This window comes from Papaver somniferum, chromosome 5, assembly GCF_003573695.1.
Source record: "Papaver somniferum cultivar HN1 chromosome 5, ASM357369v1, whole genome shotgun sequence".
Taxonomy (NCBI): domain Eukaryota; kingdom Viridiplantae; phylum Streptophyta; class Magnoliopsida; order Ranunculales; family Papaveraceae; genus Papaver; species Papaver somniferum.
In genome coordinates, this window is record NC_039362.1 from 155,699,768 (window position 1) to 155,722,049 (window position 22,282).

The 22,282-nt window shown below is 35.4% G+C and overlaps 2 protein-coding genes across 2 annotated transcripts; one reads left to right on the forward strand and one right to left on the reverse strand.

Moving 5' to 3' along the window:
* Positions 1-7,252: 7,252 nt before the first annotated feature.
* On the forward strand, positions 7,253-13,917 carry LOC113283305 (actin-related protein 7-like). The gene is made up of 7 exons (XM_026532520.1): positions 7,253-7,536; positions 8,992-9,207; positions 10,642-10,783; positions 11,638-11,882; positions 12,728-12,911; positions 13,243-13,310; positions 13,529-13,917. The coding sequence occupies exons 1-7, from the start codon at positions 7,459-7,461 to the stop codon at positions 13,679-13,681; spliced, it is 1,086 nt and encodes a 361-aa protein (XP_026388305.1). The 5' UTR covers positions 7,253-7,458; the 3' UTR covers positions 13,682-13,917.
* A 2,363-nt stretch (positions 13,918-16,280) lies between these two features.
* LOC113278010 (basic blue protein-like) lies at positions 16,281-17,212 on the reverse strand. The gene is made up of 2 exons (XM_026526959.1): positions 16,936-17,212; positions 16,281-16,686 (listed from the first exon to the last, which is right to left on the reverse strand). Exons 1-2 carry the CDS (start codon positions 17,108-17,110, stop codon positions 16,487-16,489), a joined length of 375 nt encoding a protein of 124 aa, XP_026382744.1. The 5' UTR covers positions 17,111-17,212; the 3' UTR covers positions 16,281-16,486.
* Positions 17,213-22,282: the final 5,070 nt, after the last annotated feature.

Below are 22,282 nucleotides of genomic sequence, written 5' to 3' on the forward strand. Positions count from 1 at the left end.
ATCTTACATTAATTTTAATAAGGATTCTCAATTGCAATCTTTTGTAGAGAATCAAAATTTCATACATGAAAAAACCTTAAATCAAGGTTCAATTAGGACATATATGAGAATGAAGGAACAAGTGGAGCCACACAAGAAAAATGAAGAAACTAATGATACAAGTACTCTGAATAATCATGTGTAAGTATAAATGAGGTTAAACGTGGTTATTTTTGGTTTGCTTTGCAAGGAAAATGAAGAAACAAACCCACGAATAGATACATGATGAAGGAAATGCTAAATCCAAATAATCGGTATGGTAATCATCAGTTAGTTGTGCAAACATCTGGAGACAGTCAGCAGGGTTGGAAATTCATAATAATTCATATTGTTGGTTCTACAGTCGGTATTAAGTAAATCTTCGCAAACTATGTCGATTGTCCCTTGATATTGGCCAGTAATTTTGGGTATGTGCTGTTATAGACACGGCTGAACATGGTTTCGGTTTTCCACCGGAACCGGACCGAACCAAACCGATTAGGAAGAAACCGAACCAAACCATTTACTAATGGATTGGTTATGGTAAAAAAAAATGGAAACCGACATTACTGGTTCGGTTTTGGTTTGACCTGAAAACCGAACCAAAAACCAATAGAAAACCGATAAGTATAGGCCGTTGATTAAAATCAGATATATTTAATCTACCCCGTCCATCTCACTCTTTGTAAACCTAAGTTCTACCCTTACCCCAGATGAGTTCATTTTTTCTCTTCTTCTTTTCTTCGGCTCCAGTCGGCATTCGTCAGAATCTTCAACTGAGTTATGAATTTGGAGCATGCAGAACTTGGAGTTTATGTATTTTGAATCTATAATGTTTATGTTTTAAACTATGCTTATAAACTTGAGTTATGAACTACGTTTGTGTGTTAATTACATTCTGCAAGTAGGTTAAAAAAATTCAACTGTTATTTTCTTAAAAGATTTGAACTGTCAGTTTCAAAAAACTGACAACAGTCGGTTTTCCATTAACCCAATGGAACAAACCGAAACCGGCTAAAATCATTTAGAAACCGAACCAATGGTTAATGGATTGGTTTGGTTTAGATTTTTAGTAACCAATAGTATTGGTTTCGGTTTTGGTTTGGCTGGAAACAGAACCAAAACCGACCATGAATAGCCCTAGTTATAGAAGCCAAATTTGTGTAATGTCGACTATCATAGAAGTTTTTTTTGGGTATGCCAACTGTTTCAATAGTACAATCGACATATTTCTATGAGTCACAGCCTATGCTGACTGTTGAACAGTCGATATTGTATGAGTTTCTAAGTATGCTGATTGTATATTATATTTTGACTATTTTTTTTATTTGAGTAGATTGTACTTCATCATGGTGAAAGTATTAATCTTGAGCAAGAATTGGGTTCAGATACTTCTGAACAGTATTCAAGTGATTTGTAATTCAAGAGTAAAGATGAGGCAATTAAGTGGGTTATAAATACGACTCTCAATAATAAGTGTGTATTAGTAAAATTAAGGAAATCTAATCGATTTGATATGGCTTGCGAGAGAGGTGGGGAGTAAGTAATCCACAAGAGAAAGGATTATGTATATCCAAAAAAGACTAATATGGTATACAAGTTTATTACGAGGAAGGATGGATTCCCCCTTCAAGCTTGTATTCAATTTGAAAAGTAATGTATGGTGCAAATCTAAAACCTCGTGAATTCGAGGAAGTAAAGAGGTTTACTAAAACACCCACCGCACACGGTCAAATGCTCAGCGGGATCGAGGCGAAGGATAAAACTAACATGTCTTCCTTAATTAGGTGCAATTTATAATGCGCAAGCAACTATAAGAAGATATGAACGGTAATAGGTCGGTTATGTAATAATTTCTAAAGTTAGCCACCAACTACAACTACAAACACAAATAATAAATTGGGTTGTATGGTAAGATTCTTTAAATATTCATTGTTCATCCGTTAATGGTCCAATTGGCTCAATCATTCTTTCTAAATATTATGATGGACTACACTTACAAGACAAATAAATATCATATGTCTTTGTTCAACATCGTGGGTTATACATCGGATAAGGTAACATTCAAGTTATCTTGGTGTTTTATGAAAGATGAGAATGATTGTAATTATTTTTGGGATCACAACAGTTGAAGTTAATCTTTCGGAAAAATGATCTTCCAAGGGTCATAATAACTGATAATGTGAAAAAATATTTCCTTTGTGCATTAATAACCACGAGTAGTGATGTTTTTTCCGTATGCACATATTTCCTTTGTGCATTCCATGTAGTGAACAATGTGAAAAAATATTTTCATGAGGTTATTGAACCAGTAATGAGGGATATTAAGAATTTAAGGAAAGAATCACCTGAGGAGGAAATTCGCATAAGCCAACTATCACCTGAAGAAAAAGTGGAAGAGAAAAAAATAGAAAGTGGTCAAAGAACACAAAGAAATTTTATAAAATGGTTGAATTTTTTAAGAATTGGGATGCCTTGGTTTGGTCCATCACCGAGTGATAGCCACATTTTTGTGTCCGATTTGTCTCAATTCTACATATTGTTAGGGTTCATTTTTGTATTTATTACGGCGTTTTATGTGTATGTAGGTGCTTTTGGGAAATAAACATTTTAGCAAAAAATAGCTCGAAAAAGTGATAAAGGAACCCGAAAAAATACTAGAGGCGCCGATGGACAACTGCTAAAGGGACGCCGGATAGGATAAGGGCACTCCATTAGCGGGAAAATCTCCTTTCAACCGGCAGAATTAGGGTTTGATTTTTGGGATGGGTTGGGAAAGACTCAATCGCAAATTTCTATTGGGTTGGACTTGATTGGGTTAAACTGGGTTGGTATAGGTGATTGATTTGATTAAATTGGGTCAGATCGTCGATTTGAAGTAAAACAGGCAAGTATTTACATGAGGAGCTATTCTCGGGATTTCTGGTATTATTGGAGGATTGCATGAGGCTACAACATGTTTGACTCAATCTTAGACGTATATCAGCATGTTTGGAGTGTGTCAGCAGCAATTTAACACGTGAGAAGGCAAGAAAGGGAAGAAAATATTCACGAGAATATTCTTAACTGTCGAGTTATGGCCAGATTACAAAAGGGATTACAGAGAGCTGTGGGAGGAAAAAGAATGATAAAAATCGAGTTATAGTAATGTTTTTCTGCTACTGCTAGAGGAAGAACACGAATAATAAAAATCTGTTGGTATGGGTAATTGATTCGATTAAATTGGTCTAGATCGTCAATTTGAAGTAAAACAGGCAAGTATTTACATGAAGAGCTATTCTCGGGATTTCTGGTATTTTTGGAGGATTGCATGAGGCTACAACATGTTTGACTCAATCTTAGACGTATATCAACATGTTTGGGGTGTCTCAACAGCAATTTAATGCGTGACAAGTCAAAAAAGGAAAGACAATATTCACGAGAATATATTTCTTAACTGTCACCAGATTACAAAAGGGTTTACAAAGACCTGTGGGAGCAAAAAGAATGAGAAAAATCGAGTTATAGTAATGTTTTTCTGCTATTGCTAGAGGAAGAACACGAATAACAAAAATCTGTTAAAGACTGTCGTTAATTAAACGTTATCTTTTCTTATATAAACGACAGTCGCTTTTCCGGCAGATCTTACTATTCCTTTTGTAATAGTAGGTTTACAATGCATATATGTTACGAATTCCGGGTTTTATTTATTTTCTCTCTTTTTCATCATTTGCAAACACTTTGAGCCATGAATACATGTTTTGAGCGTGTTTCCAATATAAGGAGCTAAACCCCATTGCCAGACGACAGAGGAAGCTATTTTCACAATGAAAAGGTGGTATTTCTTATTTATTTAATGCAATTCTTTTATGATTATTTGCTTTGATATAATGATTTTTGTTGAGCAATTGTGATTTTTATTGATGGCATATGCTTAGCTTAGGGCTTTTGATATCCCACTTTCGATTTACAATTGTTATTTTGAAAATCTACTTGTTGCGAAATCCACGCCAACAAAGATACTAATTCTCTAATATGAAATTGGTTTTTGTCGGCATAGTCCATTGAAATTTTGAGTATTCCCACTGTTGTATTACACCATTCGACACCGATAAGAAATTTGTAACTACTGCCAACTTTTAGCAAACTTTTATGAATTTACCACAGTCGGCATACTCGAAAAAAAATATTGAATGTATGAATTGCATAATTATAATTATTGAATTAAATTACTTTGAAATTTGGTATATAGTGGAATCTTAGCCTCGGTATTCTTTTAATCTTGATTTCATCTTTATCTTATTTTTTAATTTTTATTTAAAAAAAAAAGGTCTAAAATCAACTTTTACAAGTTTGGGCAACGAACTTTTCTTACCACTATCATAATCACATCACGACAATGAAATTAAAAAAAAAAATTATATATTGGGACAACAAGAGTCGGCATTGAATAATCAAAAACCAGCATTGCAATCGGCATTGTGTTCATCATACAGTCTATACCGATTATCGACTGTTATCCTGTAATTGAAATTGCAATCTAATTTTTTATTATAAACCTAAAAAAACCAATCAAAACACTAAAATATTGAGTGGGAATCACTTACCTTCTCACATAACCATTTTACTGAGAGGTTAATCGTTTGGTCCTTTTCGTCTTCTTAATTTGCAATTACATGTAATTTGTTTTTGAGATTTTGTTTTTCAAAATTATGACGTAGGCTTTTACTTTTGCCAATTATTTTTTCTTTTTTTTAACCTCGTCGATCCTGCAATTGGTTGTTTTTTTTCTTCCCTTAAATGGGATCAAGGTTATTGTTATCTCACCGAGAGGTAACTTGGAATTTTCCTTGCTCCAAAAGATATTTATTATTGCACTCAGTGTATTCAATTTCGATTGAGATTACCGAGATCTCCCTAAGATTGTCTCGGTCCATAACCGAGACGAGTATTTCAATCCCGTCAAGACAAGACCCAGCCGAGAAACCCGCTAAGACTCCTGAGACTTCGTTGAGACGGTCGATATCTCACTAAAACAAGCTAGCGAGTCAAGAGGCAATATGAAAATTTCATTACGAAAATCAAAATGATCTATAACATATTTACATTTTGCGGTTGTAATCATATTACGATAGACGAATTCAAGTCAGTTTAAAATCTTGATGCCTTTGTCAACTAACAAATAAAATCTAGAGCTTATGCCTCCCAAATTTTAGGACTTTGGTTTTTATTTCCTACGAAAGATAAATTTCTTAGGTCCAAATAATTATTGAGCTTAAAGTCCTTATAAGTACAAAATAGAAAACGATTAGTGGAACAATTCTCCTTATCACGATAATAAATGTTTTATTTCTTAGAGAAAAACGATACTTCCAAAAATGTTAAGAGGTTTAGATTTGAAACAATTAGCTCATTACAACTCTGCGATGCTAGCAAAATTAGCTTGGGAAAGAGTAAATATTTTCCTTTTTATGATTCAAAGTAAGATCCTCCTTCAGCCATTCAGAATTTTAGTTGGATTTGACAGAGATTAACTCATGGTATCCAAGTTATTCAACAATTTGGTAAATGACAGGTGGGCAATAGTGATTCCATCAATATATGGGATTCCTAGTGAAACTACAACATTATATAAGCGGGATGATCATTTACTAATAATCTTCAATGGGTTTCTAAGCTTATATATTCAGATGCAACACAATGGAATCTATCTCTTTCATGCTAGTTTTTTCTCATCTCTTGAGTTTTATATCAACCATTACATCCAGAATACATTTTAGTATGACCTGGTAACTTCATCACTACTTATACCTACCATCACTTGTGTCATATTATAGGTTCACCACTAACCCCCCCTTCTTCTTCCAAAACCTTTTTTTGGTTAGTTTTGGAAACTAAAAATACCTTAAAAGTTGCAAATCATTTTCTGGAAACTCATTCGTAATGCAATCCCCGTCAGAGGTAACTTATGTCAAATTGTTGTTATCTATGAATTCAAATGTGTGCTATGTAATACACATCACTTACAAGATATGAATACATTTTCTTCAGTGGCCCTTTTGCCAAATCTATATGGAGAGCCTATCTGCCCCAGCATTATCATTACATTCAATAGCATTGTACTCTTCATGAATGAATTGTTTCATGGACTTCTTCGGCTTCTGCTATTAATTTTAGTCTACATTATCCTTCAATTCATGGTTTCACAAAAACTAGTTGGCATATTTGTAAGTATAAATGCCAACTGATCTTTCAGCATGCAACGGTTAATCCTAATTCTATTATACTCCCACTTATTAAGTATTTAGCTAATATTGCATTTTCTTCTTGTCCTTCTCGTCATAATTTGCATATTAGAAACCCAGTAGATCAGAATCGTCATTGAATTCCTCCACTAGCAGATGTTTTAAAAGTTATCGTGGATGTTTTTGTGGAAATCTTTCTCTCTAGTCGGTATTGCAATGTTAACAAGAAACTTTGCATGGACGTATGTCGCAGAAAAGGGAGTTCTTAGGGAAGTAGTTTACGCTCATCGAGATGAAACTTGGCTTAGCTAGAAGTTACTAAGTGGGCTAAACCTCCAAATTGGAATCAGGTGATCTTTGACTGTAAAAGTTTAGTTATGTCTATCAATACTGGTTTGGATCTACCTTGGCAATCTGGATCTCCGTTAAAATGTGTGGTCACTTGTGTAAACAACGATGTAACTGGAAGTGTACTTATGTTCCTAGAGTGTGCAATAAAACAACCGATTATCTTGCTAAATCTGTATGTGCTTTATGTAATGTTGGAGAATGGTGATATGTGCCCCCAGATTATCTACTAGTAAATCTGACCAAAGACTTATATCAAACCTAATGTTTAGTATTATTTTCTTTTGCCAGTAAAAAAAATAATAACAGAGAAGCCGATCATTAGTTATAGCTCGTTTGGATACACATTCTGAAGTTGTTTTTTGATTTCTGAAAGCAAAAAAATCAAAAATTAGTTTCGATAAACAATTTCAGAATGACTTCCAAAAACAAAAAAATTAACTTTTTGTGTTTGTATCCAAACACGCTATTAGATTTTTGTCCGTTCCTACCACAGGATTGAAAACTCTAAAATTCACTTGCCAAAACAAAAAATCCTTAGGGTAGTGCCAACTGCCAAACCAGGAGTCATTATCCCCAAAACTGAGGGCGGGGCGCATGAAGCATTTGTGAGAATTTTGGGCACCCCACACAGTCACTCTCCGACCGCACAAGATACCACGTCCAGCAGGACGGTCCAAGACAAGGGCCATCGAGAAAATTTAAGATTTGAAATACGGAAAGGCGAACATCTTTCGATCAAAGTTGGGTTGGGATCAGACTAGGTTCCCGCCTATTGGAAACGAGGGGGAAACGAAGTTAAACCCACTGGTAATTATCTCCCAAATCCAACACTAAACCCTCGTAGATTCATTCTTCCTCTGAAGCAATGGAGGCAGTGGTGATTGATGCCGGCTCAAAGCTACTCAAAGCAGGTTTCGCACTTCCAGATCAAGCTCCCACCATGGTTCTCTCTCTTTCTAATCTCTTTCGAACTATTCTCAGTTTTTTTTAGAGGAAGATAACAATTTTAACTTGTGAGTTACATTTCTTTGTTAAAATTAGAAAAAGGTAACCCTAGAAAATTAGGTCTATTAAGTGCAGGTGCAGTTTAAATGTTCCTAGGTCTCGCTTGTGAATTTGGGGATATTAGGATGTGGCGAAACATTTTCTAGTTCAACTATTGTTTACAATCTTGTATATTGTTTAGATAAGGAGTTACTCTTGCAACTCTTTTCTTGTAGATTTTTGTCTCATTTTGTAAACCTAATTTTGGATGCAATTTGATCTCCTGGATACGCATATATATTTGTTTGCTCTAGTCTAGGTAATGGTCCTCGACACATGTATATTGCTAGAATCCTGAGTAACTGGTGGACTGAAAATGAAACAAAGAACATAGATACTTACCAAAGAGCAAGTCTTTAAGTCACCCACTTACAGGATATGGTCATCCTAATGCTCCCACGACAGAGGACACAAATTTGGAGTTGGCCATTTTAGTTGCATTTTGGTTGTCTTAGCTTGGTTTTGAAAAAAAAATCGGGTATTGGAGTACGAATAATTTTGACATAGCCAGCAATATCGCCCCATGGAAATTGGTTCCATTAGGTGTTGACCAAGAACATTAGCACACGAATGAGTCTGAATAGAGCAGCGGTTTTTAACATCATGAGTCGGGGAAGGTTTCGGAGCGCAAATGAGTGAGGTGTAGGAGTTTCAATTGAATCGGCAAACGATTTGTAGATGTCAACTAGGTCTTGGATCTGTCTGTAGTGTGACTCGGAGAAATCTTGTGCTTAGAAATTATTGGAGAAAGACTTAAGAAGAGACCCAGGATTGGACACTTCAGGGAAATATATGGACATCAGCGCAGGGTGTCTTTGACTTGTGCAAAAATTCCATTGTCAATTTAGTAACTAATGATTAATATGTTGATGAAGTTGTATCTGAAGCTTTTTTTTGTAGAATAAAGATTTTGTTATACTGCTTGCAAACTGGGTATCTAATTCAATGAGTGTCGATGTGTCATATACCTAGGCCTAGTAATTATTGTTGAGTAATTTTAAATGCGGTTGTGTAGTTAATCTACAACGTTAACAAGACTTTTAAGGTGTTTATAGTTGGGAAAAACTGAGGGTTTTCTGTTAACTTCAATTAGGACAGCCTCCATCAAATATCACACTTTTGGGATGTGTCCATCTACAAATTGATTCTTTTCGTTTCTGTCTGTAAGAGAAGCAGTACATTTGTTATCTACAGCTCTGAAAATTAATGTTTCTGCAACTATATTTGAAGTTCTGCATCCTTTTCCACTCTCCCAAACTTCACTTCCTCTGATAGAGCACTGTCTTTTGGTTACATTATCGTGTAAAGCTGTTCATTCGATACCATTTTCTAATACTTGCTGAATGTTATACAGATAATCCCTACTCAAATGAAACATATGCCTGAAGATGGTTTGTTAAGTGATATTCCTGTAGTGGACGATGTCACAATTGATCCAGTAGTGAGGGGTTTTATTCGGGACTGGGATGCTATGGAAGACTTGCTACACCATGTTCTTTATACTGGTCTTGGGTGGGAGATTGGAAATGAGGGACAGGTTTTGTTTACAGATCCGCTTTTAACACCAAAGGTTAGCAAGTCTTATCCTTCCTTTGTTCGGGTTATTTATCGAAGGACTATTTGGTCTTTGTTAGTTCCAGGGACTTGATTCTTTTTTCGTTTGCTTAAAAAAAATGCTAATGCATGTGATAGGCTGATAGCAGTTGTGCACAGCCAAATATACGTGTAGCAGAAGTAGTGATTGATCTGATGTTGGACTACCAACTAATTTTTATGGGTTTCTTCAAAGTTAAACTTTTAGAATAATGCAGTCGAACAGATAGAAGCAGATAGGAAAAAAATTGGAATAATACGACCCAGATAATCAAGTCTAGGGTAAAACTTAACACTCTTTCTTATAAATCTTAGGATAAAAATAAAATTCTGCCTTCTGAGAGACTCGATGAAATTTTTATGTGCTAGAATTGCGAAGAACTGAAACTCCCTCCTAAAGAATCAAACTAGTGAAACTTCCTACATAGAAAACATTACTGAAGGAGCACAGTATGCCCTGCATCAAATTTGTTGTAAACATGGGCAATCATTTAAATGTCCTGGTAGGAACACTGAGCATGCAATATGCTAAGAATTGCCATCAGGTAGGATGATCATCGATAGAGTTTCGCCTGCACTTTTTCGTATTGTTGTGCTATCAGGAATCATTAGGTAAATATGTTCATTGGACATTGAAATATTTAATTTGTTTTCTGCTGTGGAAATAAATCATTAAACCTGTATAACAATGATACCAGTAAGAGTGTGGATACGGGGTCTTCAAACAGCGGGAAAATCAACAACTATACATGAGTTTTATATTGATTAAACAACAGGACTCCATCTATATAGCAATTGATACGAGTTAAGTTAATGTTATATCCATTCTTGTAGTAAATTGAAATGGTAACAACTATACATGTGTCTTCTTCTTGTTTTTCATTCATTTTCCTTATATCAAATCATGCTTTGTAGAACTTAATCGCAAATATATTAAACTCTAACGTCTAGCAATGCTGTTGTCATGTCCACGGGTCTCCGATATGAGTATGTCTCTGTGAATCCACTTTGAAACACAAAGTGTCATTGTTAGACATATCCAAACTAATCAAAGGACTATATCCACTAAATAGGGCAACTTGGTAAACTCAATTTTCTTTTAGTGAACTTATGCTTGCCAAAACTATTTAAAAATTAAGGTAGTCTAATACTTGCAAACAATCTAATCTGGATGGCCAGGCAACTGGGAAGAGTAAGGGAAAAACTAATAAATCGTAGGAATTTAATTATGGTCCATGGTAACATTCGAATTTCTAATATAATTGTAGCTTTGACAGGTTTATGTTGTTATTCTAATGATTATAATATATGCGAGTACTTACTGCAATTTTCTTGCTGGTAAAAAGCTTGCTTGGTATATGTTCATCAGTAGATTCACATCCCGAAATGTTTTGCTTACTTTTACTTATAGGCTCTGAGAGAACGCTTGGTGCAATTGATGTTTGAAACATTTAATATCTCGGGCTTTTATGCATCTGAACAAGCAGTGCTATCACTCTATGCACTGGGACGCATTTCTGGTTGCACCGTTGATATTGGGCATGGGAAGATAGGTAAGAGCTCATTTCGAATTGGAACTTGTAATGGTATACAACTAAGCAAATATGTTGTCTTATCTTTCATTCTTAAGTTCGGCTATCGAGTTAATGATCACAAGTTAGCTTCGATGATAGGTCGGGATAGCTCTTTGATGCACATTGGACTGTTTTGAGAAAGAAAATTGGAAAAGGCTTAATTTGGGTCCTGATAAGATTGAGAAGGAACTGCCACTATACGGAATTTTTATGAATTTTTGTAAATTATCCTAACATTTGAGAAAAACACACCAGAAATAAGGATACTCAGAAAACAGCTAAAGTAGCCAAGTTCTTGACCATTGGGGCTCTTAGTTCAGGGTTTTAGAAACTTAACTATACCAGGGTTTAGCTTTGAAGTGCTTGAAGGTCAAATGCCTTTTTGTTATGTTTTTACCTCTAAAAACTGTAGTAGCTAAGTTTTTTGTTTCCGAAGGTGTCCTTAATTTGGTCCTAGGTTTCCTCTTTAAATTAGTATGTAGAATCTCCATTATTTGTAGTTTTAATCTCTCAAAATGTTCGTTGTTTTTTGCTGTAATTGTCTTGCAAAATTCCTTGTTGAACTTACTAGGTCTTTTCCTCTCATGAAATATTAATTTTTCATCTTTTTGTTCTGAATTCATTATCCATATGTCTCCTGTAATGCAATAGGTAACCGATCTTGTTGATCGATTAATATTGTAAAAGATGCTGGCCGTTTGTGTTTCAGTAGCTAATTGGAGTAACCCTTACCATACTGCCTATTAGATTAATATCTGTGGAAATCTTAACCGGATTTACAGCTGGGTGAGCTGATGGTTTTGTGCTATACGATTTGTTATTCTTTTTACCAGATATTGCACCAGTGTGTGAAGGTGCAGTTCAACATATTGCCTCGAAAAGATTTGAGATTGGGGGTATTGACTTGACTAATTTACTTGCCAAGGAGCTTCAAAAATCAAATCCTGGGACAAATATATCTCTTTCTGATGTTGAAAGGCTAAAAGAGCTATATGCATGTTGTGCGGAAGATCAAGCTGCTTACGAGGGAACCCAGAAGTCATGCCAGAGGGAAAAGCATACGCTTCCAGATGGACAGGTTTGCTATTGATAATTTCTTTTTTATAGCATTAAGACAAAAACATAAAAGATGGGGAAAGCGACATCCAACTGAATAATATTATGAAATATTTTATATTAGCACATTTAAGTTTTATTGAATTTCAAATTGTTCACACATGCATCGCGAATCTAGAAACTTGTTGCTGTTACCTCAGACAATCCCAGGCAGAACAGTCCATTCCTGTGTTTCTCAAGCTCTTTTAAACTTAGTGTTGATTGACTTTTTTCATTTACATAAAAGATTGGGACATTCTGCATATGTCTGCTGAAACAATTAGATGCTTTCTTAAACATACATGCGTAATTCAAACTATGCCACTTCGTAACACAATAATAATATAAGCATTTGTACTCCTATAATTTGCAGTAATTGAATGAAATCTTTCAAATGTTGAACCAAGGGGCAGTTATACTTCAGAAGCTGGTAATATTAGCATTTTGATTGAATCTAATATCCTTTTGCTTAAGGATTTGGTTACATCTTTTTTTGGAGAGTACCTTGGCCTTTCTGACTCTACATCTTAAGAAGTGGAAAGTTTGACTAGTGGAGAGGGAGGAAAGTGGGGAGTAACATTAAGAAAGAGAGTATCATTGGAGGCATGTTCTGAGCCAAGAGAAATGAGTATCACAAATACTGGAATCTAAAAAATACACGTTCTGAATCATCAAAAATGTAAAAGTCAGTATAACTGTAGAGAATGAAGGATAACTATTGAGAATGAATCATCAATGGAGCCAATGTAGGACGATAAAATAGTTCTTACCATTGCAGCCTGTCTTTGTTTTGGTGTGAAAATTTATCAACTCATTTTAATGGTTTAGGTGATAACCATAGAGAAAGAACGGTATACTGTTGGTGAGGCTCTATTCCAACCATCTATATTAGGATTGGAGGAGCATGGGATTGTTGAGCAGCTTGTCCGTTGTATCTCAAATGTATCTTCTGAAAACCACCGTCAGCTATTGGAAAGCACAGTAGTTTGCGGTGGCACTGCGTCTATGATTGGTATGTACTTCTTTAACTTCACCTGATTGCATACACACAAGACGTTGATTGCTTCAGGTATTGGCCTCTGTTGAATGGGTTTTTTCATGTTCATAAAATTTCATGTTTAATGGCCTCTGTTGAAGTTATTAACATCGTCTATAGATGGCTTTATTGATTTTATTAACATATACCGGGCGCAATATATATGTGAGGAGTTTCGGTGTGCTTTGCAGATAGGAGTGTGTCAAAACATCATAAGTGCTTTATAAGTATGTACTCTTATATTTGAGTAAATTAGAATAGCTCAGCCTTGTGGACTGATGTTTTTGTGTGCTGCTCTATTGTCTAGGCTTTGAAGAGAGGTTCCAGAAAGAAGCTAATCTCTGCTCTTCAGCTATCCGACCTACTCTTGTTAAGGTATCTTTGTCGTCAAATCTAATCTACTAATATTTTTTACGATTCTCAGCTTCCCAACCCAACCTTCCAATGCAGTACATTTTGTGTTATTTTATAAATAGTTGGTATAAATTACAAAACCCCAAAATTGTGTTTAATGGGTTAATTTTGTCTCCCCATCTATTTCTTTCTATAGTAGTAATTTCATTTGTGGAATTTGCATTGTCAACAATGAACAGGCTCCGGAGTACATGCCTGAGAACATGGCGAAGAATTCAGCGTGGATGGGAGGTGCCATACTTGCCAAAGTAGTCTTCCCTCAAAACCAACATGTTACCAAAGCCGACTATGATGAGACTGGGCCATCTATTGTTCATAGGAAGTGCTTATAAATTATTTGTCTATCCACCCTTGCTTCCTAGGGAGGGTTAGGAGCTACCTAGGTATCGTCAAAGTCGAATATCAATTAACTAACTTTTGTATCAGTTCGAGATGATAATAGTAATTGTTCCAGTTTAACCACTAGGATTTTCACCAGAGAACAAGGCCTATTCAGTTGGAGAAATGTCATACATATACAGGTGTTATGTTGTAAAATATATAAGACAGTTTAAGTTTCTTGTTCCTTGGTAAATTTCAGTGATTAGGCAGGCTTAGTGTCGCTTAACAACCATTTCTTAAACATTTCAGAAGCTTGTCCCACTTCCAACCAAGGTAAAAGTGCCAACTTTTGCGGAACTCGATACCTTCACGTCTGATCCTTGGTAAATTCCCTGGCTTTCTAGTTTGATTGGGAAATTTTCAGAAAATTGATTATTTGACCCCAAAGGACACTGTTGAATAATGTGGTTGCTAATGTTATCATAGCTTCTGAAATCATCCACTTCAGCAGCATAATTTGATTGAATCTCATGAACAAATTTTTTGTAGCCCATGATATCATCGTCCAGCAGTCCTTTGACAAGATGACAGCAGCGAAAATACTAAGCACTACATATAATTTCAATATTAATTCATGGGCTTCTCATGTCACCCATATATGAACGAGGCCTCGCTGCTTCATTTTTAAGAACGATTCTTTTTTGGGACCATGGTTTTTTTTTTTGGGACCATGGTTCTATTTTTAGTAAGACATTTAGAAGTAAATCTAGGTCACCCTTTATCTAGATATTTATATTAATATCTAAATTATCCTCTTGATTAATTTTGGGTAATGATTAGTGAAATCATTAGTGAAATGATTAAGTTAAAGAAGTAGAATTATTGAGAGAGTAAAGTTAGAGAAGATGAAGAAGAAAAACATGGAAAATAAAAAAAATAAATTGTGTTCACTAATCTTGAGTATTCAAGTTCAATTGATGATAGCACATTTGAATCTTCATCTCCTTCCTCTCCTAGAGTATTTGTTAATCTTCACAATGATCCGGATATGAGTTATTTCTTAGATGGTGATTGTATTCTTCCCCAAACTCAATCTCAAGATGAAAACGATGGATTTTACCAACCACAACCGGAGGAAGAGCATTTGGTTTATCAGGTATGCTTCAAACTTAGATAGTGTTGGTTTAATTGCTCCAAACTTTAAAAAAAAAATGAAAAATTTTATGTAGATTTGGGCAAGTTCGGTTACCATATGTCAAGAACATGTAACCGAACACACCTGAAAATGTAGTTCGGTTACGTTTTCCAAACACGCAGGTTACCGAACTCGCTCGTTAATGGAGGTTTTGGTCATACAGTGTAATGTTCGGTTTGCCCGCAATGTAACCGAACTTTAGGGTCTAGAAGTTCGGTTGCTTTGCAAATAATAACTAGCCGAACTTTACGTGAAAATAAAATTTTACCAATTGTACATAGTTCGGTTGGTATGCAAAGTTCGTACCAACCAACTATCCAACCGAATTTTATGTTAAAAAAAGTTATTCCAAGTGTAAGAAGTTCGGTTGGTTCGCAAACTTTTATCCAAAAGGGTATCTAACCGAACTCACGGATAAAAAAAAAGAAAAAAAAACCAAAGTTACAGTGCTATATTCGGTTACTTAATATAAAATGGTAGGTAACTGAACTTTGAACTTAACAATTTATTTGGGTACATCTTGTGTGTTCGGTTACATACCAAATTGCTCTACCAACCGAACTTTAAGTTCGGTGATATCCTTATTTTGCGAAGGAACCGAACTTATGGACTTGTGTTGTTCTAATACAAGGAGTTCGGTTAAAAGTATTTTTTGCGAATCAACCGAACTCTGAGTTCGGTTAAGAAAAATTAATTCGTGATAACCAAACTTTTTGCGACGAAACCAAACGTTTTGCGACGTAACCGAACTTTTTTTTGAAAAAAAAAACTCTATTAAACCTCTCTGCAACTTCCACTTTCAACTCATCTTGATGATTACTTCTCATTTATTCAACCAAAAACGAATGACAAGTAATGGGTTTGTGAGAATATCTTTGTTAATGTTTTAAATTAAACTATATATATATAGAGGTGGTGGTGGTTGGTGGTGGTGGTAATCGGTGGTTGGTGGTGGTGATAATCGGAGATGGTGATGGTGGTAATCGGCGGCGGTGGTAGGAGGAGGCGGTGGTTATATATATAGGTGGTTATTAGGTTAGTCTTAAATTAAATTAGGCTAAGGATAGATTAGTCATTTCAACACTTTAGGACACCCCATATAACTATAGGAAAGGTGGTCTAATAAAATCATGGTCCCCTCAAAAAAAAATCATGGTCCCTAAAAAATCATTCATATGTAACTGATCTAAGCCACAACCACGTCCTAAGACCAGTCTCATTCACCTTGTCACATTCAAAACTTTGACAAATAAAACTGAGAAAGTAACTTCAAAAAAAACTGGTGGGGTGAGATCTCTCGGAGTCGGAAGAGTCCTCAGTGGGTGAAAACTTATTGATCTGAGTTGTGGTTGAACTGAAATCATAAAATGTGAAAGTATAAATACCATAAGTAGCTTAGCTTTTTCAAGTGCACATTGATACCAAACAGCAGCATTAATTTCTTTAATAATAGATTTTATTTCATCAGTGGTGGTACACTGTTACTCATCTAGCTCATAGACTACAAAGGCTAGTCTTTCTCTTTCTCTCCAAGTGGGGATGGATTCATTTTATAGCTACTCTTAAGTCCTCTTAATCCGTAAAACATAGTGCAGATGGAAACATACTACTGTAAAACAGATTACATAGCGGTGACAGAAATCTTCATGTTAGATTCACAGTGACCAACGAAGTTGCAGATGAAGTAATTTGCACCCTTTTGGAGCTTGATCTGATCTTTCCCTGACCTGAACACTTGTGCACCCTTTGGAGTCTTGCATGATCTGTATCCCAACGCGTTTACCCGAACTACGTTGTGGGCTTGAGGGCTGTAGTTGAATACTACATAAAACACAAACAGAATGTCAAGTTAGTAACATCCAGATCAACTACAGTGGACTACTTCACTGAAAGTTTGGTTCAAGGAAGGTCATTTTCGGAAGCTTTGGACAAAAATTTTCACTAAAATCTGATAGAGGCCGATTTTACAGTGAATTACCAACTTTAGTAGTAACATAAACCAACGACAATGACTATTTTGGAAAAAAAAAATCTGCATGTAAAAAAAGAATCAAGGCTGAGTTCAGTTACCGAGTACATCACCGGCCCTGAAACGCTTGCCTGCAGGCCATTTAGCGGTGTTAAATGTCCAACCACCAGCACCACCGACGGTGTAGGTGACAGATTGAACCATCTCAGTTTGGAGCACCAATAGACAGAGGATCAAAACTGAAACTGTTGCATCACTGCCTCTTCCCATGGCCATGATGAATACTAACTAGTTATGAGTAATGCTGCCGGACTGTGTGTGTAGTGAGTGAGATCTTGGTGATGGTAATAATTGAATGGGATGAATTAAAGAAGGAGTGAGAGTGTGGGGTTTTATAGGCACAGGGTGTGTCACTGAATGCAGTTACGGATCCATTAAAGCGTTCTCGTGGTGGTGGAACCCAATCCTCTTTGTTTTCGTATATTTCTGCCCTGGAGGAGGGTCAGGGAGCAGGTCATTTTTGACCATATCTCCTTTTTATGGCGCTCATAATGTTACTGTCAAATGAAGTGGGAAAGATTATGATTAAAACGGGTAATTTAGGTTTCAACTTTTTTTTCTTCATGTATTCGCGTTCTCGGCCATTGGAAAGTGACCTTGTCCGAGTCCCGTGGAAGACATTCTAAGAAGAAGGCGGAATTTGAGTTGTGATTCCGGTGAATCGTTGTATCATTTCAGTCGTTTTGAATCGTAACCACATGGTTTGTTTTGTTTTTCTCTATTTTATATGTGTGTAATAAATCATAAATGTATGATCCCAAGTGGGTGAGAGTACAGGGAAGAAAAGTCCTGCCACTAGCCTCAGTACTGCTACAAACTTGCAAGTAAATTATTCTGAATCGGGACCAAAAGACTAGCAAAGAAACGAAATGGCCCGTGACACTTGCGATCAAAGATTTTGTAAGAAATGTGGAGTAGAGTTGATAGGGCACATTAATGACTAATTATTAGATTAGAGAAAAAAAGAAAAAGAGGAAGAATGATAATTTACTACTCGTAATGGGTGTTGGTGAAACAGTACTTGGCAGCAAAGTCTTCACAAATGGGATGTTAAAAGTCCTCAATTTGGATGCTAAATGCAAACCTACCTAGATCACTTAGGTCATCAATTGTCACGTATCACGTATCTGTCACAGCAAAGAAATCAAGATTTTGGTTTCATGTTCTATGTTGGCCTGGTCTGTGCGTCCAAAATCGTCACGTGTTAGCGTTGGACTCGAGTCGTACGTTCCGTCACACGCGTTTCATGTCAGACACATGGCGATATCATATGCATATGTCATGTACAATTTCAGTACAAATGACTGTTAAAAATGTCTGGATTTTGTGTATGTATTATTTCATTAGTACATATGTTTATTCTTATACAGATTTGTCATTTATTAATAATTTATTAACATTGTTCATAATATATACATTTTAGTGGAAAATATCATTAATTTCATGACGTGTTTGTGTCCTAGTTTTTTAGGATATATTCGTATCTGCTTCTGCATCATGTTGTGTCCGCGCCAGTACCCATTGCTCACTTATTTTACGTTGTCTTAAATTGTCTTGGGTTTGACAATCTCAAACTATTAATGTTTGTTATTGACCATTTACAAAAATCTTGTTGTTTTTGTTTTTTTCTTCCTTTTTTTCGGGTAAAAGTAAACCTGATGTATTAAACAACAAAAAGTTACATACGAAATTGGGATACTATTGCAATAAATCCAAGTTTACTTTCATAAAAGTTGATCTCACATTTCATTGCTCCTTCTGTGGATGCAACGGACATGTTTAGGAAAAATGTCGAAAGTTCAAGAAGTATAACTCAAGAATTGTTAGACTTCGGAATGATATGCAAAAAAAAATGAGTCAACTATTGAATTCAAATCATAGGACTTCAAAACCGAGAAGATAAAGGAGTAAAAGAACCAGAAAATATAAGAATCCAAATTGCACAAATAGCCTTGGAAAGTCACCCAGTGTCCAGTGACACAAGCGGTGAGTGGATACTACATAACTGTAGTAATGAATGCAGCCTCAATATTTTAGCTTGGGAAAATGAGGTTGCATAATATTTCATCACATTACCTTTTGTGATGACAACGCTAATCAAGTATAATTTGATCATTTTTTTTTGTGTGACTCGTCCCATTTTATAAAACAGTCAGTATGAATAATTTTTGTTGAGCTAGCTCCAAACAAATTCTAGGTTACATATTTGTAATCCATACTTGATTCATCGGTCAGATCTTATGCTTTAAACTCTGTTTATTTGAGCTAACGAGACGCCACAATCATAAGAAAATCTTGGGATTGAGTAGCCACAATTTACAGAATAGAATATTGGACAAAGTTTGTGCATAATCTTTTGGGCTCACGGACGGCAACGTCTGACATATGTCCAATGGTTCACGAACCATAATAGAGAAAATATTTTTCATTATTTAGGGTTGACATTTACTCTCATCTTCATAAGTTTCGGTTCCGTGGATCCTGTGACAAGAAGAACCACCAAAAAGGATGCAGTAGAAGCAATTAACGTCTACCTTTGTGAATGAATCAAATCATCAAGGAACCAAAAGAAGATGTCTATTGGAGATGAAAAAATTTAAAAGTGCTCTGGGTAAACTAATTAAGGACGGAACTTAGTGAGTTAACAGACATCTCTGAAGACCTAGAAAAACTAAATGATCCTATCATCAATGAGTTTTTCAACAATGAGAAAGAATTATCTGCTCGGCATATCAAAGACCTGATGCATTCCTTGGAAACTTCTTTTGAGGATTTTTATTCTTGAGAAAGATAACTAGGGTTTAGTATAGCAAATATTGTGATTACACATAGCTATTTCCGATGTTTTTCATCTTGCATGTTTTTAGACTTATTTATTTAAATTCTAGAGTTGTTGGAAGATGAACTTGCAGTATGTAATCATTATTGGTTTAATTATTTCAAAATTCTTATGAAACATTGTGCCTTTATGTTTTCATGAATCGAGATAATATTTCATATATGCTCAGAAGTTAAATCTATTATGGTTTTGTAAATAGAAAATAGAACAAACTCTTTGAGATTTTCTCGCAGTATTGATCCTTTTGTGATCACACTTTCGTGTTTTGATGCTTGACACACTCCGTAAGATTCTCTTGTGTTGATTAAAATTTATCTCGTTGTTCATAACTGGCCTTGAGATTAGTTTATGTCGATACCATGGATACAAATCCATGTGATTTGTTAATGTCCGCCAAATCCTTCTTTTTTCACAAAAGCAAGGTCACTCATGTTGTTCTCTTGGGAATGACATTTTACGGGGGAGAGTTCTTAAATGAACTTGTGCTTAATTGCTATATCTTTATGGGAAGTGTGGTTGTGGAATTATAAAGGGGATGCTTGTATCTTTTTAATCTCTTAGGATGAGCGCTAATTATTTATTAATATGTGATATTGTTAGAGCACTGCTCGGTCGAACTCGCAAGCGTTGCTATCTCAAGCATATTTGTCAATGTTAGTGATCAAAACTATAAGTCTTGATTTCTAGACTATTTATAGATGTCTCGGACTAGGATATAGTTTGTGTAGTTGAGCTTAGACTTCGCGACGCTTATTACTTGAAGACTAAGAACTACTAAGGAGAGCTTGTGAAACTTCATCGACAAAAGGTATGTGGAGACTTAAACTCATCTATCACTTGGAAAGTCTATTTCTACTCTATCTCCTATATTGAGACATAAGTCGTGTTACGATATAGTTTTCTCTATACACATTTGAGACTTCGAACTGAGTATATCTCGCTTACATATTTCTCGAAATATGTGTTGGTAAGCTTTTGCTTCAACCAATTTCATCTTATATCATGAGAAAATTGCCGAGTAACATCTTACATGGTTTGTGTGATACAATCATTTGGTGTAAGACTTGGAATGTTTCGACAATGATTGTTTCAATATCTTGAAAATTGCTTTGATGCTAATAGCTAGTGTGTGAAAACGGCTACTGTCATATAGAAGAATGTTTCAATGATTGAAATAAAGAGTTTAGAATCTTGTAACCATCTTTGGATATAAGCATAGTGTGTTCGCACATTAGTGTATAAGTCCAAAAACCGGGAACCTAAAGTATGCATACTTTTGTATATACAAAAAGGTTGTAGGAGACTGGGTAAGTATGCGTGCCCGAAAGCATATTGGCGGAAGTTCACGTCCTTGAATTTCTGCTGAGTTTGAAAACCGAAATCAAACTCATTTGGTTACCTAAAGTACGCGTACCCATAGGCATACTGGCGGAAAAAGTTCACGTCCGTGAATTTCTGCTGAGTTTGAAAACTAAAACAAACTCAAATCCGGTTATTTAAGTACGCATACCCGTACGCATACTTAAGTAGGTTACTTTCTAAAATGGGTTGTACATGAGCCTAAAATATTTATCAATAAGGAATGCAAAATGTGGCTATAATGTTCATGTATTGATTCGAGTGAATCAAACCGATTTTGCTTCAATTGTGTTCTTGTATAAATCCATGAGAATATAGCAATTGAACAACTCTTTAACTAGTTTCATTTGAACTAATTATGGTTAAGATGAATAAGGTTGATATGAGAGTAATCATATGGCTAACCTCGGTTAACTATTTGTGAACCAACATGGTGTACACGTTTGGGTACGGTTACATAAACCTAAATGAGGGTACATTTCATTTGTGTGTAACAAGCTAAGTTCGATCTAACGGTTGAAAGATATTAGCTTGGTTGAATCAGGTTTTTCTATCTCCGACGTTTTTCATCTTGCATGTTTTTAGACTTATTTATTTAAATTCTAGAGTTGTTGGAAGATGAACTTGCAGTATGTAATCATTATTGGTTTAATTATTTCAAAATTCTTATGAAATATTGTGCCTTTACGTTTTCGTGAATCGGGATAATATTTCATATATGCTCAGAATTTAAATCAATTATGTTTTTGTAAACAGAAAATAGAACAAACACTTTGAGATTTTCTCGCAGTATTGATCCTTTTGTGATCACACTTTCGTGTTTTGATGCTTGACACACTCCGTAAGATTCTCTTATGTTGAGTAAAATTTATCTCGTTGTTCATAACTGGCCTTGAGATTAGTTTATGTCGATACCATGGATACAAATCCTTGTGATTTGTTAATGTCCGCCAAATCCTTCTTTTTTCACAAAAGCAAGGTCACTCATGTTGTTCTCTTGGGAATGACATTTTATGGAGGAGAGTTCTTTGTCATATGTATAGCCTTGTTAGGTCAATATGTGGTGTGTGCCCATTCATGGGTGTATTAATTTGTGGGGTGTTAATCCATAAACTGGGTGTAGCTAGCCTTGTGTGTTAGTGGTCGGTTTTAGCTGATAGGATTGCGACAGGTGTCTCTAATCCGTTTGT